The following is a 19,089-nucleotide window of genomic DNA, read 5'->3' as shown; positions in this document are numbered from 1 at the left end:
GTTGCTTAAGTCCCTTCTGCAGGTACATGCCCGAACCCCGAGCAAGAGAATTCACGGTACTAAAGGTTTCCTGCTGCCTGAGCTGCGTACGCCGCAGCGCAGAGCCCTTCTGTGCCCAACACTGTCTTTACGAATAACAATTACGGTTCGGACTCCGGGGACTGAATTTTGCCAGGGCCTGCGGGAGCAGCCAGTCAGCCGCGCTTCAGCCCCAGCGCCCGCGGCTCCCGGGCGGTGCGGTGTGCGGTGCGGTGCGCGGCGCGGCGCGTGCCCCAGGCGCGAGCAGCTCCGCAGCCGTTGCTGTCTGTTCCCAACGCCGTTAACGACTGGCGCCGCACAACGGCTGGCCGGCGGAGGAACTGCCCCGGGGCGGGCGTTGGAACCGCTTGCTCTGCCTTCCGAGGGGGCGACGGCCGGTGGTTGTGCTGATGGGGAGCTACTCCCCTCTCCCCGCGGTGTGAGGCGTAGCTCCAGCCAGGTCGGTGGGGCTCCTTGTCCGCAGCTCTGTGCCAAAGCCCAAGTGGCGGTTAAGGCACCTCAACTTTTCAGAAAAGAGCCACAAATCGGTATCTCGTGTGCTTTGCGCTTAGGAGTCCTACACTTTTCCTTCCGTACTTCACCTCATCCTCCTTCTACTTTCTAAGACCTCTGCTGGAAACCAGACTTGTGTTTTTGTGGTGTTTTATTTTTTTGGTTTTTTGTTTTGTTTGACGTTTTTTGTTGGCTTGGGGGGGCTGTTTTTTGGGTTTTTTGGGGGAGAGGGGTTGGTTGGTTGTTTTTGTTTTGTTTTTTTCTCGTGGATAGGTGAGGTAGCTAAGGTTTAAAGCACTGTGAAGGGAAGGAATGAAAGTTTTAAAGCCACATGGCCTGTTACAACTAGGATAGGTAGCCAACTGGAGTTCGTGTTGGTTTTTGGAAAGTGTGAAAATCTCAACTGAGCCACCAGCCAGATGTTTGGAGAGTCAGGGAGGATGCCAGTATACAATGTAGTCTTTGTTTCTGAAGAGAGCTTCCAGAACCCTATCTCTCTCATCTTGAGCCTCAGGCACTCAGGCGAAGATATCAACTTCCCAGTCTAACTTCAAGAGGACCAGTTGGAACGCAAGGAAATGAACATCCAACCAATTCTACCTCAATGTTGAGAAGGAAAGTACCACTGTTAACTTTATAGATGGCTAGCCCAGATGGATAAACATGAAGGGAAGGAAAGGAAGTGAATTAATTAATTTAGATTCAACATTTTCCTTTTTTTTTTTCTTTTTTTCCACTTTCCTAAGTTGTTTTAGTATTTTTACTTCAAGAAATAGATGAACATTTTCAATAGCAGGCCATTGCATGATGAACTCCACAGTCACTTTGCTAATCATGGACAAAAATAAGGAGCTAACAATGTAGCACCAGATGTCAGTTTTCATGTTAGCTTCACTTCTGATTTTCTATTTTCTGAATCAGACAAGAGTGTCTAAGGGAGTATATAACAGTTGCACCTGTGGTTGGCTGCCATAAGACCTCATAAAAATTACTGGGTAATTTTAATCCTTATGACAACTGCTATTCCACTCAGAGTACTTTTTTTCATGCTTTTATTTTTATCTGTTATTCTGGGTGTGACCCTAATGGCGTATCTTAATATTTGTTTGTTAAAATATTTCTTCATTATAACATCCGTGAAACTGAACAACCTTTTTTTAGAGGAAAATTTAGATAGAAGGTAAGGACTTCAGGTATAGCCCTACTGATAATTAACAGTGCTTTAAAACTAGTTGCTTAATCAAAGTGTTGATTTGAGCGCACTGAATAAAACATTGAATTTTCTATATATGTTTATGAATGTTAAGATCTAGGGAATGGGATTGATGGCAGCCAGGAAATGAAAGTGGATGAATATGCCCCATAAAAGGGAGCCATGGAGAGAAAGGATTTAGATGATGCTTTGTAGCTATGGATTATGGTCTTGGGATCATGAACCAAACCTTTCCTAGGCTCATGAGCTAGTGGAGTAGAAAAGGAGAGAAGAGAGGGGGAAAAAAAAAAAAAAGGAAGGAGCCACCTTTGCATAACAGCCTACTACTTAGCAGTCAGCCATGAATATAGTTCGTTTTGGGCCATTGTAGAAATCCTCATCTAGGACAATTAGCCTTCTACTCCTTGGCTTCTGGCAAATGGACTGAGAAATTTCTCCCGTTGACGAATGGCATCTGTTCCCTATGAACTGCAGTGTTCCAGGGTTTTGGCACAGAATTGAGAGGGAGTCTGTCTCTGTTTCATTGTGCTGAAGATGTCTGACACTGAATTAAATTTTTTCCACTGAAAAAATGCTATCTAACAAGCTACATCTTGCATTGCTTCTTCAAACATGCATGTCAAGAATATATGCGTGGTGAGGTATTTGCATAAAAATCATGTGCATATGTGAGTAATGATTTAAGACCTGGTATGAAAGTGTATGCAAGTTTTTTCATAAGCTTAGTTGCTGAATTTGTGTGTAAATTTTGCAAACTAATATTTAAACAAATCTTTTATATTCTAAACCATTTTATTTCTCAGTAATCAGATATTCAGTGAAAGTATTAATACTTAAAAATATAATTATTATGTAGAAAGGTCGTCACAAAAAATGTATGGTAAATTATTTTTAAAAAACCCTTCTCTAATCATCTTCAGCTTGACATTTGTAACCTATCGTAAAATGTATATAAATGTCTATTGTCTTAAAAACTTGAAGAGGCCTTGATTAGATTATTAAATTTATATACCTGAGAAACCAGTTCAGAGATGCTCTCATTTTGGGGGTTTTTATTCTCTACGTTGCTCTTCCTTCTGGTCTTCTTGGAAAAGTGGACTTGAGAAATCTGGATTGTTATAAATGCTTGATTTCTATTTTTGTTTTGTGGTTTTGTTTTTGTTTTTGTTTTCAAATTGCAGATTTCAGAATGGAGAAGATACAAAAAAATAGCAAAGACAGTTCAAACACTGGAGAAGATACTTCCAGAAATAGTGCTGGGCCTAATCTTACTACAGGGAGTCCTGCGCCTGCTCTCCTTACCCCAGAAGATGCTGTAACCAAATATGCACGCAGTTCTCGACACATACCAAGCTTAGCCTCTTCCCGAGAGTCTGTTTCTGCTGCAACTCGGAGGTTGTCTAGGTTTTGCCGGGGCACTAGTGGAGTTCTATCCATGCAAGAAATCCTTAAAGAAAAAAAGGTTTGTTATTCAGCCTCAGGTCTTGAAGTAGATTTCTGGTTCTTTTCTCAGATGTTTAAATTCAGTTTATATTTTCTTCCCTTTCTCTTTTTTTTTTTTTTTTTTTTTAATATTCAGTTCTTTTAGTAAATTATTCCTGGTAGCAAGTGAGTCTTTCTTTTTAATGTTTGCAGTATTTTAAGGTTTTATTTTAAAGCAATAGAGGAAGGAAGCAGGAGATATTAACTGAATTATTTATACTGAAGTAAAGCTGTACCCAGCTTAGTTCCTGCCAATATTTACTTACTAAAGATACTTTAGTTTTAAATTGATGTTGTGACCTTTCTGTATTAATATATTAAAATGAAATATTGATTGTGAAAAATAAAAGCAAATAACATGGCACACAAATATCTTAAAATCTAGCTGTAGTGTATTTAATGCTTGCTTATCCTTGACATAACCTCAGGGTTCCCTTTACGTTTTATAGTAATTCTTAATAATTTGTTCTTTTGTTAGCCTCTGAAAATTGTATTTTTTGTTTTGTTAGTGGGTTGGTTTGTTTGTTTGTTTTTTAGAGTAGGGCAGGTATGTAGTTTTATAATACAAGACAGTAGATTTCAGCATTAGTTCCCAGTTAAGTCATTGTTGTGCTTACTTTGCATATCTTTATTTTGAAAGACATGTTTGATGTTTTAGGCTCGATTCCAAGAAGCAAGAGAACATCGAAAAACAAAAATTAATGCTTCATATAAATACATATTTGAACTTATCAGTATCACTCTAGGTTTAGACTTAAGCACCGTGGAAGAAATGATTTTGGATGCCCCTTCGGTGAGTTTGTTCTGTATGCTTGCTGATTTCAATTTGTAGTCAAAATATGTAGCAGATTGCTGCTTTGATAGGAAGCATTATCCAGAATTTAGATTGTTTCTGTCAGAAAATGTGATTAATAAGGTACACAACAATCAAAAATGCTACCTGACTAAATAGCTCAGCTTATTTGCAAATATACCTGGAAACTATTCCCAGGGTTTTTGATTGTAGCTTTTTCATCTTCCTTATCTTAAGGAAAATATAATTACTCTGTGATTTTAACCCAAGGGATTCTTGTCATATCCACCAATTCCAACAAGTTTCGTCCATCTGAGCCTGACATTATTATGTTCTAAAGATGATAGTTTTTATTTGTTAAGCAAGTCCTCACTGAAATGCCAAAGATCCTCCAGAAGAATGTGTAACTTCATAGGAACATCTTGAAAATTATGAGTGTTATTTAGTTATAAGAGGCAAGATTAATCCTGCATCATTTAATTCATGTAATTACATTTAAAAAGACCCATTAAATAATTTCCAGTTTTGAGTGCTTGGTTTATTTTTAAATGCTAAAAAGATGGGCTAGTGGGTTTGTAAAGTGAGTAGATCCCAAACTTGTGGAACCTCTGAAAGGTCGGTCATTCTTTATGTGTCTTTAGTGTTGTGTCTTTCATAGTATTTCAGAGTGCTTGAACAAACAGGGGCAACCTGCTAAGGTTGCTAAACTGCTTTCTTAGTAGAGTATCAAAACTCAGTATGGCTATATGTGAAATATATGTCCCTTGTGTTCTCTAATTGCATGATGTTATTTTCATCTGTTAGAGCATTCAAAACTCAACCAGATATTGTCTCCTTTGATCAAACAAATCAATTGTTAGAACTTTAGCTGTTCACTTACAAGCCAAATTTAGTCCCATTCCAAATTTGTTGTTTATTGTTTGCTTACTGATATTTATATATCATAAAATGTAATTAAACAGTCCTGGTTTTTCTTACAAAACATAGAAGTGCTTTAAGTGTTGTCAATCAACTAACATTTCCTTTTTTACAATTGCTAAATGTTTTAGATCATCCTGACTTAATGTAAAGCTACTGTTCTACTCTGAGTTTGATTAATTCAGACACTTGAGAATCTTGGACTTCTTAAGGCTTTATAATTTTGTTTTGCTTTGGGGGATTTTTTTTTTTCTGTAGTCCGGACCATCTGAAAATGTTTTATGTTTGCAAATTTTCTGGTTTCCAGTTTTAGTTTATTCATACACAGTTTAGGCTGCTGAGGCTGTGTCAACATTGTTCTTGAACAAATTGTCAGTTAGGAAATTCCCATACGCACATAATGTCTTTGACGTCCGTGAGTTAAGTTTTACCCTTTAAAGCATTAGCCTGTATCTGTTGTCATACAGTGAGTGTTTGTACCACACGTACTTGAACCAGAATCTGTTTGCTGAAGTGGTACCCACAAGCACAGCTCAAGTCTTATCTTTGTAAAATCATACAAGCCCAGAAGTTACCGTTTGCCTTTCTATTCCTCTCAGGTTAGGGTGCTTTTTGTAGGGGTGAAATCTTTTTCTGATTTTTGTCGTTGCCCTTTCAGTACTTTACCAATTTTTCTTCTCTTTCACAGGTTTTAACACTGTTATTCACTAGTACCTATTAAAGTGAAAGCGCAGCATGCATTTCTAGAGCTGCCTTGCTTTTATTTTTATTTTTGTGCAATGTTCTCTTCTCAAAGGAGTGCATTTAAATTCTGTCCACCTGGGTATTACTCATTTTCCTATCACCTTTCTGATTCATATTTGATTTTTCTTTATTTTTGAAGAAAGATCATGCTCATAGGAAATATGCCACATCTAGAAGTGTACATTTTGTGCTTGAACAGGCGATGCATCTCCACACATGCTTGCTAGCTAAATTTCTGACTTTTTCTGATGGGGGAGGAAACAGGAGGTCTCACTACCAAGGTTGAGTCCTTCGGTTGGACTGTTTGAATGCCCGGTCGCATCTTGTTGAGTTAGTCATCCTTGCAGATAACTACAGAGACTGTGCAAGAAGCTGGATTTTTACGAGATCATCGCTTTCTGATCTCCTCCAAATCTTCTATCAGTGCTTTTCAGAGCTTTGTTCCCTTCCTGCATATCCTGATTTTTACCAGGACACACAAATTGCCTAGAGCAGTTTGAAAATTCAGATTTTGGAAACCCTAGTTATAATTTCAAGCAAGTTCTTCAGAATGGTAATCCGTACACAAACAGTATTTTTTCAAGGCTTTGCATCCTTACTATCCAAAGCACCTTGAATAACATGACAAGATTAAAATGGCCATCTGGAAACCCATAGTGGTTTAGGGTGGCCAGTTTATGGACAGGTACAGCAAGCTAATTATGGGGCAGCATGTTTTCCCCTGGATGTGATCTTTGCCCTTCCAGAAGTCAGCAAAATCTCGCTCATCATGAAAATGTTTTGAAGCCGATGTGGCCAATTCATATTTTCAGAATAAAATCCTCATGTGTCATGTTACTCCTCTTTTACAAATTAATCTTTTCTAATTAGAGGTAGAGTAGCACTAGCAGGGTATGTCAAGTCATGCAAATCTGCTGCGAATGTTTCTAAGTCTCTTATAGCCTGTTATTTCCAGTCGATACTTTAGATTTACAGATCTCTGCAAGTGACAAAATATCCTTCAGTGTCTCTGCATTACTGGACAAGATCATCAAGTTTTGATATATGGTTGTCAGGAGCCAGGCCAACTGTGTGTGCAGGTTCAATACTTGAAGGTGATATTTGAAATATCTATTATGTTGTTTTGTAACTACTCACAATATTTGAGGATGAACACTACATACTACCAAAACTTTATACAGTGGCATGGTCACATTATTTTTGCATGTCTTCAAGGCACATGCAAACATTTTGAGTAACAAGTATTCACTTTTTGATTCAACAGTTGGAAGCCTTTGATTATTTTTTTGCCAAGGGAGGAAGTAAAGCATTGAAAGTTTTCTATCAAGAAGGAGTAGCACCAGGAATAGGTAAATTTTTAGTAATACAAGCAGATGTAATAGTGCCTTCTGTTGTTAATTTTCTTTCATGCTTCCCAGAATAAAGGCTGGTTTTACTTGTTCATAATTTTGCAGCCTTTTGCTGTAATAACTGAAAATTCATATCTTAAATGCTTGCCTCAAGTCAAATTGTTTAGAAAAAATCAGTCAATTTTAGACGTACTTGGAGCTAAGGCTATAAGAAGAGAAGTTCTTCTAAAATCTTAAATTCATTGCAGCTTTTTTCTTACAGGAGTTAAATGTTCAGTTCATTGGAAAGCACTTTCATACAATCTATCTGAATTTGGATTTATTATAAATATTTGAATTTTTTTAGTTTTTATATGCTTGTTAGAGAGTTAGAATTTTCTGTCTAAAATCTGTAATGATTCTCTAAGCACTGAACATGCTGTTCCCTTGCCTATTTGTATGAAATTATCATATTACATAGGATGATATCCACGGAGGACCTGAGGGTGCCTCAAATTCTCTATTTTCTCACTTAGGCATGACTTCTTGTTTGATAGGGTAAATGCAAATAACCAAAGTTCCTCAGTGACCAAGAAATTAACCCAGTATGATGGACCTGAGCAAATTCCCTATTCAGTGTAGTACAATTCACCAAAAGTGCTTAGTAAGACAAATGTTACATGTTCAGTGTAGATTTTTAATTGTGTTGTTAATTGCAGCCATGAAATCTGCTGGTTTTGATTCTGTTATACACAAAAGAGGAAAATAAATTATGTCTTTGTTGAATTTTGTTTCTATTGATTTTAAGCATTTTATAATACTCTTAACATTAAAAATAGTGACACCTATGAAATTATTTTCAGAATGTGGTCGGATAATTCCAGGATTTGTAAAAGGAAGTAAAATGATGCAATTTTATGTGGACAATACACCAGAAAAATGCGCAGGACTATGCTTCTTTTTTGTTCGTTTTAAGAATGACAATGCTATAAATGAAAAAACAATACGTGAGGTATTCTCTCTTTATTTTAAAAACTAAAAACTCTAAAAGTAGCAATTTTGTTTGGTTATTTGTTTCCCTGTTGACACATAACTAAAGTTACTGGTAACCACATCTTTTGAATGTTAAGCCGTACCATGCTATTTGCTCTCCTTTTTGGGTAGACAATGAATAGCTGTATTACTTATACTCAGGGTATCTTGTGAATTTAGTGTCTTACAGGACTCTTGTTAAATAGGTGAGGATTTGCATAATGTCTCGTTCTCCTTGCTGGTTTTGAAGAGGTTAAAGCCACTAAGTACATTTTACATGTGACCAAAATCTCTAAACTAGAAGGACTCACTGAGACCTTATTGCAAATATGGGGAGAAAAGTTTACTTGGACCTTTCTCTTTTATTTGTCTTTGAATGTGTGGAATGCATGTTTCTCCTATGTAAATTAGGTAGCATAAACTTTTCTGCTTTACAAGGCAAATTGTTGGATAAGGGTGTGTTTATCAAGATTCTCAATGTTGGTCCTAAATATTACTTTTGCATCAAAGTCCTTAGTGAAGGAAATATATGTTCTAGAAACTTTGTTACGTGAAGCATGTTCATATATGCTTAATATATGCTGATTTAGAGGAGATTTAAAATATCGGAATATTAAATATAGTCAGAATTTGTAAAATTTAATTTTGGGGAGCAGACAAAAGTTTCATCTGATCCAAAGTTATATACATTCAGTCACATAATTGCTTCTAATATTATTTCAGATATGGACATCCAGAGCATTTTCACTACTTGCATTTCATTACTTAGTACCTAATTGTAGATGGGGACTTTTAGAATATTTTTAATTATTATGTACTATTTAAAGAATTCCAGACTTTCTGTATGATGGGAAAATAACTGAAGTTACAAAAATATAACCTGTCAGCCTTTTAAAGCTGTATTAAATCATTATTGACTTCCCTTTGTCATTGAAAACAGTACCTTATGGTCACATTGCCAGTACTATTATTTTGCAAAGATTTTCGTCTCCTTACATTAAAGTTTCCATTGGTAAATTGGAATGCCTGTATAAAAAAAATACGCTGATTTTTTTATAATACCATTTCCAGGCTAAGTTACTGCGTTACTAACCACCATTCTCTTATAATGCAGGATGTATTCTTTGGTTTTTTTGATGCCACTGAAGGACTTCTACATGGTATTAAGCATATGATAGGAAAGATTTTTCTCCCTGCTATCCTTGCAACAAATAATTGGGGCGCTTTAGGCCAGTCCAAACAAGATATAAAAGACAGACAGAATTTCATGGAAAAAATTAACAGATACCTTTCATTTTTAGAAGGTAAGTGTTGTATTTAGGAAGCGATCAAACAAGAGGAATTCTGCTTAAAATTTCTGATTAAAAGCAGTAGCACATAGATAAGGAAGTTTTCAAGTTCTACAAGGAAAAATAATACTATCAATTATTTGCATAAATACATAGGTAGATTATTTACTTAAGAAAATACTCTAGTGATTTGTTACTGGATTTCAAATAAGATTTTTCTGCTTTATGAGTGCAGTAAAATGGCTATTAGGTTGAAACAACACTGATTGCATACATATTCCCAAATTTAAATTACTTACATTTAAAAAAATTAATTTTAGAGCCTTAATTGTTCTGTATTGTAATTGTGGTTGGTTTGTTTGTTTGTTTGTTTGTTTTTTAATGTGGTTTGGTGTTGTGGGTGACTTTTTTGTAATTTGTTTTGGTGTTGGTTTGTTGTTGTTGTTGTTTGTTTGTTTGTTTTGTGTTTGTGTTGTTTTTCTGTTTTGTTTTGTTTTTCCTTCTTCTCCAGGGGCTATAATAAGCATTGAAGGAACTGTTGAGTTGAAAGAAATAGATTACATTAATTTTTCTAAACTCCAGTACTCTGAGAATGTAGCTGCAGCAGCTGAGAATCCTGACATGGTTCACCAGCTAGAGGAAGTACTTATGATATGGTATAGACAAATTGAACAGGTAAGTTTTTGTTTTTACATGAATATGGATAGATATTTATAAATTATATATGAGACTTGCCTGAAGTCAGCTGAAGGCTTCAGCTGCTTCTGCTGAAAAAGAAAAGTACTTCACTTCAATGCATAGGTGAAGTAGGTAGTCCTTATCCTTAGGAACTTACAGTCTAGCACGAAAAAGAGGTTTTGAACAGTTCGTGCACAAGTAGTAAGAGGACAGAAGGATGCAGGAGTAATAACACTGGTAATGACCACGTATATATACAGTAATGTATACTCTATACATCGCCTGTTAAGTTTCTGCTGCCGGACATGATATGAGATACTACTCTTAGAAAGATCTTTGACCAGATCCAGTAGGACATTTTTGATCCCCTGCAACTCTTGCATGATGAGGTCTCAGTTATCCAAGAAATTAGTGTCTGAGACTTCTGTGATAACACACAGAACCCTTCACCAAAATACACAGTCTGTGTAGACTGAGGTATACTCTACTTGTAAGGGCAGACTATATATAGTGTGTTTAGCTCATGAGAATAAAAATGTAAAAGACAAAAAGCTGATTGCATTTTTCTCAAGATACAAGTGAGTACATTTATGACTTTATGTCTGATATTTAACATTTTCATTGAAATAGTTCTTCAAATTTTTTACAAGTGAAGTTACACTTGGTGCATTTGAATCCATAGATTCTGATTAACGAAAAAGATATGAGTATATGCTGATATTCACCTGTTTTATGACAGAAACTGAACATATGTATTAGTTGCCTTCGTTTCAGTTTAAGAATGTGATTAAGTGTGCTTCAGACTTAGGATGCGTGTCCAAATCAGAAACACTTTCATGTGTCAATAATTGCAGGCTTGTTCCATTTTAAGTTAGCATCCTCAAGAGTGTTTCTTCTCCTTTATTTGTGTAGTCTCTGTAGTAGCCATTTTTTCAAACTGGTTGCAGGTTCTGATTGAGAGTAAGCAGATGAGGAAAGAAGCTGATGATTCAGGTCCGTTGACTGAACTAGAACACTGGAGATGTATGTCTGCTAAATTTAGTTTTATTATTGAGCAGATCAAAGGGCCAAACTGCAAAGCTGTCATTAATGTTCTGACTGTTGGACGTTCTAAACTACTACGGGTAATTCTTTATGTTGTTTTTTTACTATAGTAGACAAAACTTGTAATATATTTTTTGTTTCATTGCATCTGAAGAGAGGAAAATTTAGATATGGTGCTGGTGTGATTAATATGTGAAGAGAAAGAACAAGACATTTTTAGAGATACAGACAAAAATTTTCATAAATGAAAATGATTTCTATTGCCTGCTTTGAAAATACATTTTAAAAATTAATTTACCAAGGTTTACTTCTGGCAAAACAGTGCAAGTTAAAGAAATAGTTCACTATGTTTAAAGTTTTTTACAGTACTGTTTTCTCTCTAGATGTGGCAAGAGTTAGATGCCAGAATCACAGATGCAGCAAATGAATCGAAAGATAATGTGAAATACTTAGGCACACTTGAAAAATTTTGTCAGCCACTTTACAACTATGATCTTGTAAGTATGTCTTTCTTCATTCTTCAAAGATAGTTTAGGTATTTACATCAAATGCCCAGGGCAAAATAAATCTTCGTTGTATTTGCTTAAAAGTAAATTTTTCTCATTTACTTTTCTCTTTTCTTTATATTTTCCTCTAAACGCCTATGAAGCTACATGTTAATGCGTTAGTTTATTCTACATTACATAAAATATACTATTTTTAAATATGTATTTTATCAATAAACGTAAATATGTATGTTTGCCTAGTAAGTCAGACCTGCTGGAAATATTATTTTTAAAATGAGCTAAAACAGGTATATGTTTTGTAATGCAAGAATCTCAAAATATGTCATTCATTGAAAATTCCATATGTGTCAATAATCACACAGCTGTAACCAAAATATAAATAGTTTGGTTATATAGAGAATGATGAAACCTAGTGACGTCCTAAATTAATATTTTGATATTGAAAACAGTATTAGCTGCTTCTATTTGCAGAAGTACCAGCTAGTCAGAATTTAAATAATTGGTTGCCCATGTAGACTAGTCAGCCCTAGTTCAAGGTGAGAGCTGTTAGGTTTAATATTCGCTATTAATCATGATAATGGCTGTATGTTTCTAGTGATTGTTGCAAAACAGGGTGGAAGGAGGAAATACCCTAGGAAAAATGGCTTGTTCTACGTTGTTTTTCAGTCTTCCTTGGCTTTGGTCCTACCTGCCTCCTGTCCCCTGTCAGGAAGTGCTGCATTTCTTCTGAATTTCTGGCAGCTTAGGATCATACATCAAAGTTTTAACTGAGAGGATGCAAAAATATGTGATAATATATGACATAGAATTGATACTGCATGAAATAGTAGAGGAGAGGATTATGATGAACAGTATCATTATAATAAGATGCTGTTTGTCTTCAGCTCGAAGTATCACTAGAGGGTGGCAGGTACCAGGCCAAAATGACTATGTGCTTCATATGAGATATTAAGATAAAATTCTTTTTATCTTAAGCACAGAGATTTGTAGGTAGAAACCCGTTAAAGGGTTCATAATTTTACTAATACAGGATAGTTAACCATCTTTATTTAATCTGGAACAATTTGGATAAATCTGAATTTCTGTTTCCTTTCTTCGAACATTGTTCCAGAGATCAAGATCATTTACATAGCATTTTTTAATGGTTTTCAAATTAAAAATAATGACATCCAAGTTAAATATATCCAGTTTTAAAAATAACTATGTTCTCGGTTGAGTTGAATTTAGTATCCGATATTGAAAAGCATTTGAAATATTAGTGGATTAGGAATGGAGTACTCACAGGTTGAATACAGTATTTAGTGTGTATATAAAATATGGCATTTAGTTTATGCAGTATCACACGTAGTCACATTTGTAGCTGAAGTGGGTTACAATATGGAAATTTAGACTGAGTGTTTAACTTGAAGCTTTGAATCGGAGAAAACTCTGTACAGTCCATTATTCAGGGGTTATTTTTTTTCAAGGTTAAAAAAGAAAACAAATAGACTCAGAATCTCCTGATTCCATTTTGGAGATGGGAGAGAGTGATGAACAACACGTGCACACTGAGGGTTGTTTTAATACCATATAACCTTCTTGCATACTTTTCTGCCAAATGCAAGTGTCTGATATGTCTGTCCAAAGTATTAGTATGTTTATTTTGTGTTTGAAGCCTGAAGTTAATGACAGGAGCTTGGTTTCTCTTTTGAGGACTGACGGTCAAAATTACTTTTTCTTGATGTTCTGAATTGCAGTTTGTTTAAATCCCTGATAATGTTAACGAATTATCATCTATTACTTTTTATCTTTTTTTTTTTTTTTTTTTACTTTTTTCCAAAATACTCCGGAAGTGATTAACTTACTGAACACTTCGACTACCACAGTTTGATTTTAATGATGTGAACAATGATTTCATGAGACGTGAAAGATTTAGATGTTTCATATGATGATTGAATGAATTAGGCACTTACTAATGAAATTAATGTTGTGACAATTATTTAATGAGTTATGTGAAATGTCTGAATGAAACATTTTGTGTAATGATTGCAATCACAGTGTAATTGCATGGAGTATATTTAACAGCTGTACTTGTACTTTCTTCTGTGCCAAAAAATGCAGCCTCTACTTTTTGAATCAAGGTTCAATTTTGATCTCCAAATTAGCATATTAAATAGCATCTTCATATTACTATCTTTAATCGGACTTCTTACCAAATCCGAGTAAGAGGTTTATTGTTTTTATTAGTTGAGGTTTAAAATTTATTGAACATGATTAGTTGTTTGGTTGGTTTTTTGTTTGTTTGTTTTGTTTTGTTTTTACAATTAAGCATTCAGTAAGATGCTAAGCATTTTGAGGATTGGTCCATGTGATTTAGGGAAAAATGTCATTTAGAAGTTGTCAATAGAATACAAATACTTGCTAAGAATAGAAAGTAATTTTTTTTTCTCAAAACTCTGCTTTAAGGTATCAATGACACATGGAATACCAAACTTGATAAATGCTATACAAATGATCTTCAAAACTTCAGGATATTACAATACTTCTGAGAGAATGACATCATTGTTTATAAAGGTAAATTTATTAAATATAATATTAAATATAAAAAGTATGTGATTTTTCAGAAAAACCCCTCATTTTGTTTAAATCAGTAGGACATTTGTTAAGATATAGTAATTAATAGTGAGTGTCTGCATGGGAAAGGAAGATAAGTCTGTTGATCAGGAGAGGATTGAACTTGGGTTAGAGGACTTGCCTTCTGGAAGGAACTCAGTTGTTATTCTTGATTCAGCAAAAATTTTTTTTTTTCTTCCTGGTTAATTTCCTGATCTGAATAATTCTGTTCAGTTGTTTCCTAAATCACTGAATCAACAAAGATTCAGTCTGACTAGGTTGTTCCTCCAAAAGTGTGAAAGACAAAAGGTTCCTGTATTTAGAAGCAAGTCATACTTGAAAAGTTATAATCTTTATCACCTTAAACAGAAAATTAAGACCAGCTAGTTAGTTATAACAATATCTTTTGCCAAATTCAAGTATTCACTGGAGGAAAATATGGGTTGTGTAATGGTTTTAGAACAGAGAAGTCCTTCATAACTAAAATACACACCTCCAGTAAGCATAGAGGGGAAATTCATAGTAGACCCTTATTACAACACTTTTTTTTTTTTTTCCAACACCCCAGACTTAAGTGTAAAACTTTTATTACAATTCAGTTTGAACTAGGATATTAAAAAATATGTGCTTTTTTGAGGCTATATTTATCCACAGCTAGGGCTATTTTCCATACATCTGATCTGAGGTATGGATTATGCACTACTTTTTATATAGACTGTTATATAATAAGTTTTTATATGTTTGTGTATTGATGCTTGCTAATGCCTATTATTGAGCATGACCTCATTAGCGTTTATAAATATATAAAGGGTGAGTGTCAGGAGGATGGAGCCAGGCTCTTCTCGGTGACAACCAATGATAGGACAAGGGGCAATGGGCACAAACTGGAACACAGGAGGTTCCACTTAAATTTGAGAAGAAACTTCTTCTCAGTGAGGGTGTCAGAACATTGGAACAGGCTGCCCAGGGAAGTTGTGGAGTCTTCCCTGAAGACTCTAATCTTGAAAACCTGCCTGGATATGTTCCTGTGTAACCTCATCTGGGTGTTCCTGCTCCAACAGGGGGATTGGACTAGATGATCTTTTGAGGTCCCTTCCAATCCCTAACATTGTGTGATTTCGCTACAGAGGCTAATAACAAACTGGTTACATGAAACTGTGCTAAGAAATAGCAAGGAAAAAGCTTTGTTTTAATCCAGTGGCTTAAGGTCCCGCTTACTGTTTACTTCCATTTAAAGATCATCAGAGGTGATTGTATTTGTAATTGTATTACAGTGGGAAACTACCTTTGGTGTGACAGTTTTCAGTCTTTATTGAGTTAGGGATTCTTAAGACCTGCTTACAGTGCTGTCATGTGCTGGGAGAACTGTTTTGAATTGTTCACAATATGTAATAGATGAAAAATATCTTCCTTGAGCTCTTTTCTGAGATGTGTTTTCTGTATCTGTGTTCACTTCTGTACTCCTTTCTCTCTTTCTGTCATTACAAACTTTGGATTTTTGTGGTTGAGAAGTAGAAAAATGTTCTCTCCTTTCCATAGCCGCGGAAGACTGAGGTAAAGATATAGTGCTAGGATAGAAAATGCTTTAATGCCCATTTTCAAATAAGGATGCATACACTACAAAGTGTAAAGATGACAACATAAGTGAAGAATAGTTAAATAACTTCCCTTTGTTCTTGAGTTATGGTTGGTGGCGTTCTGTGTTTATGCATATGTATTGCTGGACTTAATAGTACTTACAAATACTTTCTGAGACTTAAATACACTTTTGGGAATGTTCTAAGATTTTTTTATAGGGTGTTATGTATGTAACATATATTGTTTAGCCACTGTTATTCCCACAGTTGGAATTTATCCAAGCTCCAATAGTGTTCATACATTCATGTGGGAAGTTTTTTCTTAGATTTTGTGAAATGAGCAGATTTCCTTAAAAGCTTGAGACGTACTTGTTTTTGTTTGTCTGCACGAGGTTACAAATCAAATGGTAACGACATGTAGAGCATATATTACAAATGGTGGCTTGTCTCGTGTCTGGGACCAGGAGACATCAACGGTCATTGGAAAAATTAAGGTTTGTATTTTGGTATTTCTTTATTTACCTATCAAACCTATTAATTACATATTGATATGCACAAGGAAGTCCATATCAATATATATCAAGTACTTCACAGCTCTTTACTGTTTTAATTCATGAAGCTTTGAGTGTTTTACCATTTTTTAGCCCACTGGCATTTGTTGAAATTAGGATTGGAGTGGTCTGTTACTGACCTTGGAATTGGCGTCTTCACCATACGTGTGACCAAGGAATGTATGTCTCCCGAACTGACAGGATGATATGATTCTAATGATTCATCTGCTTCATTGAGGTTATCTAGTGACTGTTCTACTGCTGACATGCCCTCATTATTCTATGAGAGAAATATAAGCCCAGTTTCTAATCATGGTGATCAGTCTTCATTCTAGTATCTGTATATTTTTGAAGATCTGAACATTCTTTTCAATGAGGATCTCTTTTCATTTCCTGTATTTCATAGTCAATTGTGATATATACCTTTATATTCAGACAGTCTGGTGACTGTCAGTATATTGTGATAAAATCTGCTGTCTGTTTCTGAGAAGAGACACAAGATTTCATATTCCAGTGATTACAGACTTTGCATTTCTCACCAGTCATTATTTTATACATCTGATAAAGTCTTAGTATTTTACATAACTCATCGACTGAGATTATTTTTCAATCTCACTTTAACTCAGACTTGTCAACACACATTCATTTATATAACCAATTTGCTTTAGGTCCCCTGGGAATTCCAAGTAGAATACCCTGTTGTGCCAAATTTTGTTCCTATCCAGAGGACAGCCTGACTGTTCTTAATTAAGATAATGGCTTTTCTTAATATTTTAACGTCTCTTTTAGAGGAGTAGTTATCACCTGTTCTTCACTGGCCTCTAAACCACTCTTTAACATGAACTAGAACTTTCCTCTTCTTTTGTTGATTAATTTCCCAATGCTAAGTCTTTCAGTGTTACCGTACTGTTGTGTTTGTATTTGCTACAAATACTAGAAAGAAAACCACTGTATTTAAGTCATTACTGCCTGTTGACTGAAACTAGATTGGGTGATAATTAACCGCTTTGGAATGACTGTAAGTTTGAGTTCTCTACTCTCTCATCCATTAGCATAGCATAATGAATATGGTATTTATTCCTTCACTTTCTAGGACTGCATGTTTTTATTGAAAGAATATCAGAAATGCTTTCAGGAAGCAAAGAAAAACATGTTGGAAACTCCAAGAGAAAAGACATTTGAAGTATCGGAAACATACATTTTTGGAAAATCTGAAGCTTTTTGTAGGAGATTAGAAAAAGTGAGTATAGTGTGTCCTATTATTATTGGTAGAGAGGAACAACTTCTCCAGAAAACAGCTTAAGAGGTGGAGACTTGTCAAAATACATGTTCTTAATCATCCTTTGAAGGAGTTTTTAACTCTTCATTGAGAGAAATCAGGGACTTTCACAGAGTAAGTCATCCCAATACTTCAGCAATTGCCTCACAGTGTCCTTTGGGATTTGTCAATTTACCTCTGTTAGTATGGAAAGAAATAACATAATTGATCTAGACTTATAGCATTATTTTAGGAGGTTTAAAATTATGTGAAAAGTAACACACCTTTGCTTTTTTGAATGGTGTCCCAAAGCATTAAAATCTCCTGTTGCTGCCAAGCATAGTTCTTAAGGTGATTCTGGTGCTTGGTGTGTTCTTAACATTTAACTTGCTAAGCTGATGAAAGGATTTTAAACTAGCATTCTTTGAGTTTGCATGGAAAAGAAAATAGATGTTCCTTGGTGCAGAATAAGGTCAGACAAGGGATAAGAGAATAAATGGGACGTTGATCACAACATAAGAATTCTTTGAGTCTTTGATATTTTTCCTTGTCATGCAGTGTATATACTGAACTGTGTGGTTGGGTTTTTTTTATTCTGTGAAATCTTTGTGTCATCGGTATGTCATGTTTTAACTGTTTTTCCATATAGCTCTATTGAACCTAAGAGTCAAATACAAAAAAAGGAACCCTTTACCATCAAAAAAATGAAGATGATTTTACTTGTGGTTGTGGTAAGAATTGATGTTGAAAACTAAATTAACCGTGCTATGTTGAAGATACTTGATTTAGAAACTCAGAAGCAACACGTTTCTGAATGCAGTAGTTAGAGAAGAGCCTAATGTTTATTTTATTTTACTCAGGTTTTAGTTTATAGAGAAAATAACAAATAATTTGTTATGAGCATGGATATAATGTTTATATTTCAGATTACAAAGGTCATAACTGTAGTACAAACTTTTGATGCACTGAGTCAGTCTACCATCGAAGGAATAGATATTATGGCAATAAAATTCACAAATATCTACCGCAATGTTCAAATGAAGCAATGTGACATCCTTGATCCACGAAAAACAGATTTTGATGTGGATTTTGCGGACTTCATGGTGAAAGTTGAAGGTGTAGAGGTAAGTAATATTGCTACACGTAACTTACATTAACTACTTAGTATCTGTCTGAATGTCAATGAGAGTTTGGACCTGGAATAGGCTACATTATTTTTCTTCCAAAGGTCATAGAGTTTGTGATTGTCTGGTGGGAGGCTTTTCCCTTCTTTCTTCTCCTTTTAGAGTAAGCTGTAAAAAATAAATCGTACAGTCCTCACTGAAGATTAGGCACTATGCAGCAAAAATGACAAAAATAATGAGACCTGAGAGAATGATCTACACGGAGGTGGTTTATTACCCGGAGACACATGTTTAGATTTTGGGCAGAACAAAACTACATCTGTTTTCAATACATGATTTGATTCTTTGCGAAAGTTGTCTGGCATTTTAAGAGTTACTCAGCTGACACTATCTATTTATTGATTATACTAAGCATAGACCAGTGAAGAC

General features: G+C 35.1%; 1 protein-coding gene across 1 annotated transcript in view; it reads left to right on the top strand.

Annotated features, from left to right (window-relative positions):
• The first annotated feature begins 7,898 nt into the window (after nucleotides 1-7,898).
• The window catches only part of DNAH8 (dynein axonemal heavy chain 8), a 136,296-nt gene continuing 125,105 nt past the window's right edge, over nucleotides 7,899-19,089 (top strand). Inside the window, exons 1-9 of the mRNA XM_065834088.2 lie at nucleotides 7,899-8,021; nucleotides 9,156-9,345; nucleotides 9,842-10,005; nucleotides 10,956-11,132; nucleotides 11,436-11,549; nucleotides 14,004-14,111; nucleotides 16,120-16,221; nucleotides 17,372-17,518; nucleotides 18,463-18,660. Of these exons, the coding sequence (XP_065690160.2) occupies nucleotides 7,914-8,021; nucleotides 9,156-9,345; nucleotides 9,842-10,005; nucleotides 10,956-11,132; nucleotides 11,436-11,549; nucleotides 14,004-14,111; nucleotides 16,120-16,221; nucleotides 17,372-17,518; nucleotides 18,463-18,660 (1,308 nt within the window). The 5' untranslated portion in view covers nucleotides 7,899-7,913. The remainder of the gene's footprint in view (nucleotides 8,022-9,155; nucleotides 9,346-9,841; nucleotides 10,006-10,955; nucleotides 11,133-11,435; nucleotides 11,550-14,003; nucleotides 14,112-16,119; nucleotides 16,222-17,371; nucleotides 17,519-18,462; nucleotides 18,661-19,089) is intronic.

The sequence above is a fragment of the Patagioenas fasciata genome, chromosome 3 (genome assembly GCF_037038585.1).
Source record: "Patagioenas fasciata isolate bPatFas1 chromosome 3, bPatFas1.hap1, whole genome shotgun sequence".
Taxonomy (NCBI): Eukaryota; Metazoa; Chordata; class Aves; order Columbiformes; family Columbidae; genus Patagioenas; species Patagioenas fasciata.
The sequence above is the reverse complement of the archived record's forward strand: the minus strand, read 5'-3'. Positions and strand labels throughout refer to the sequence as shown.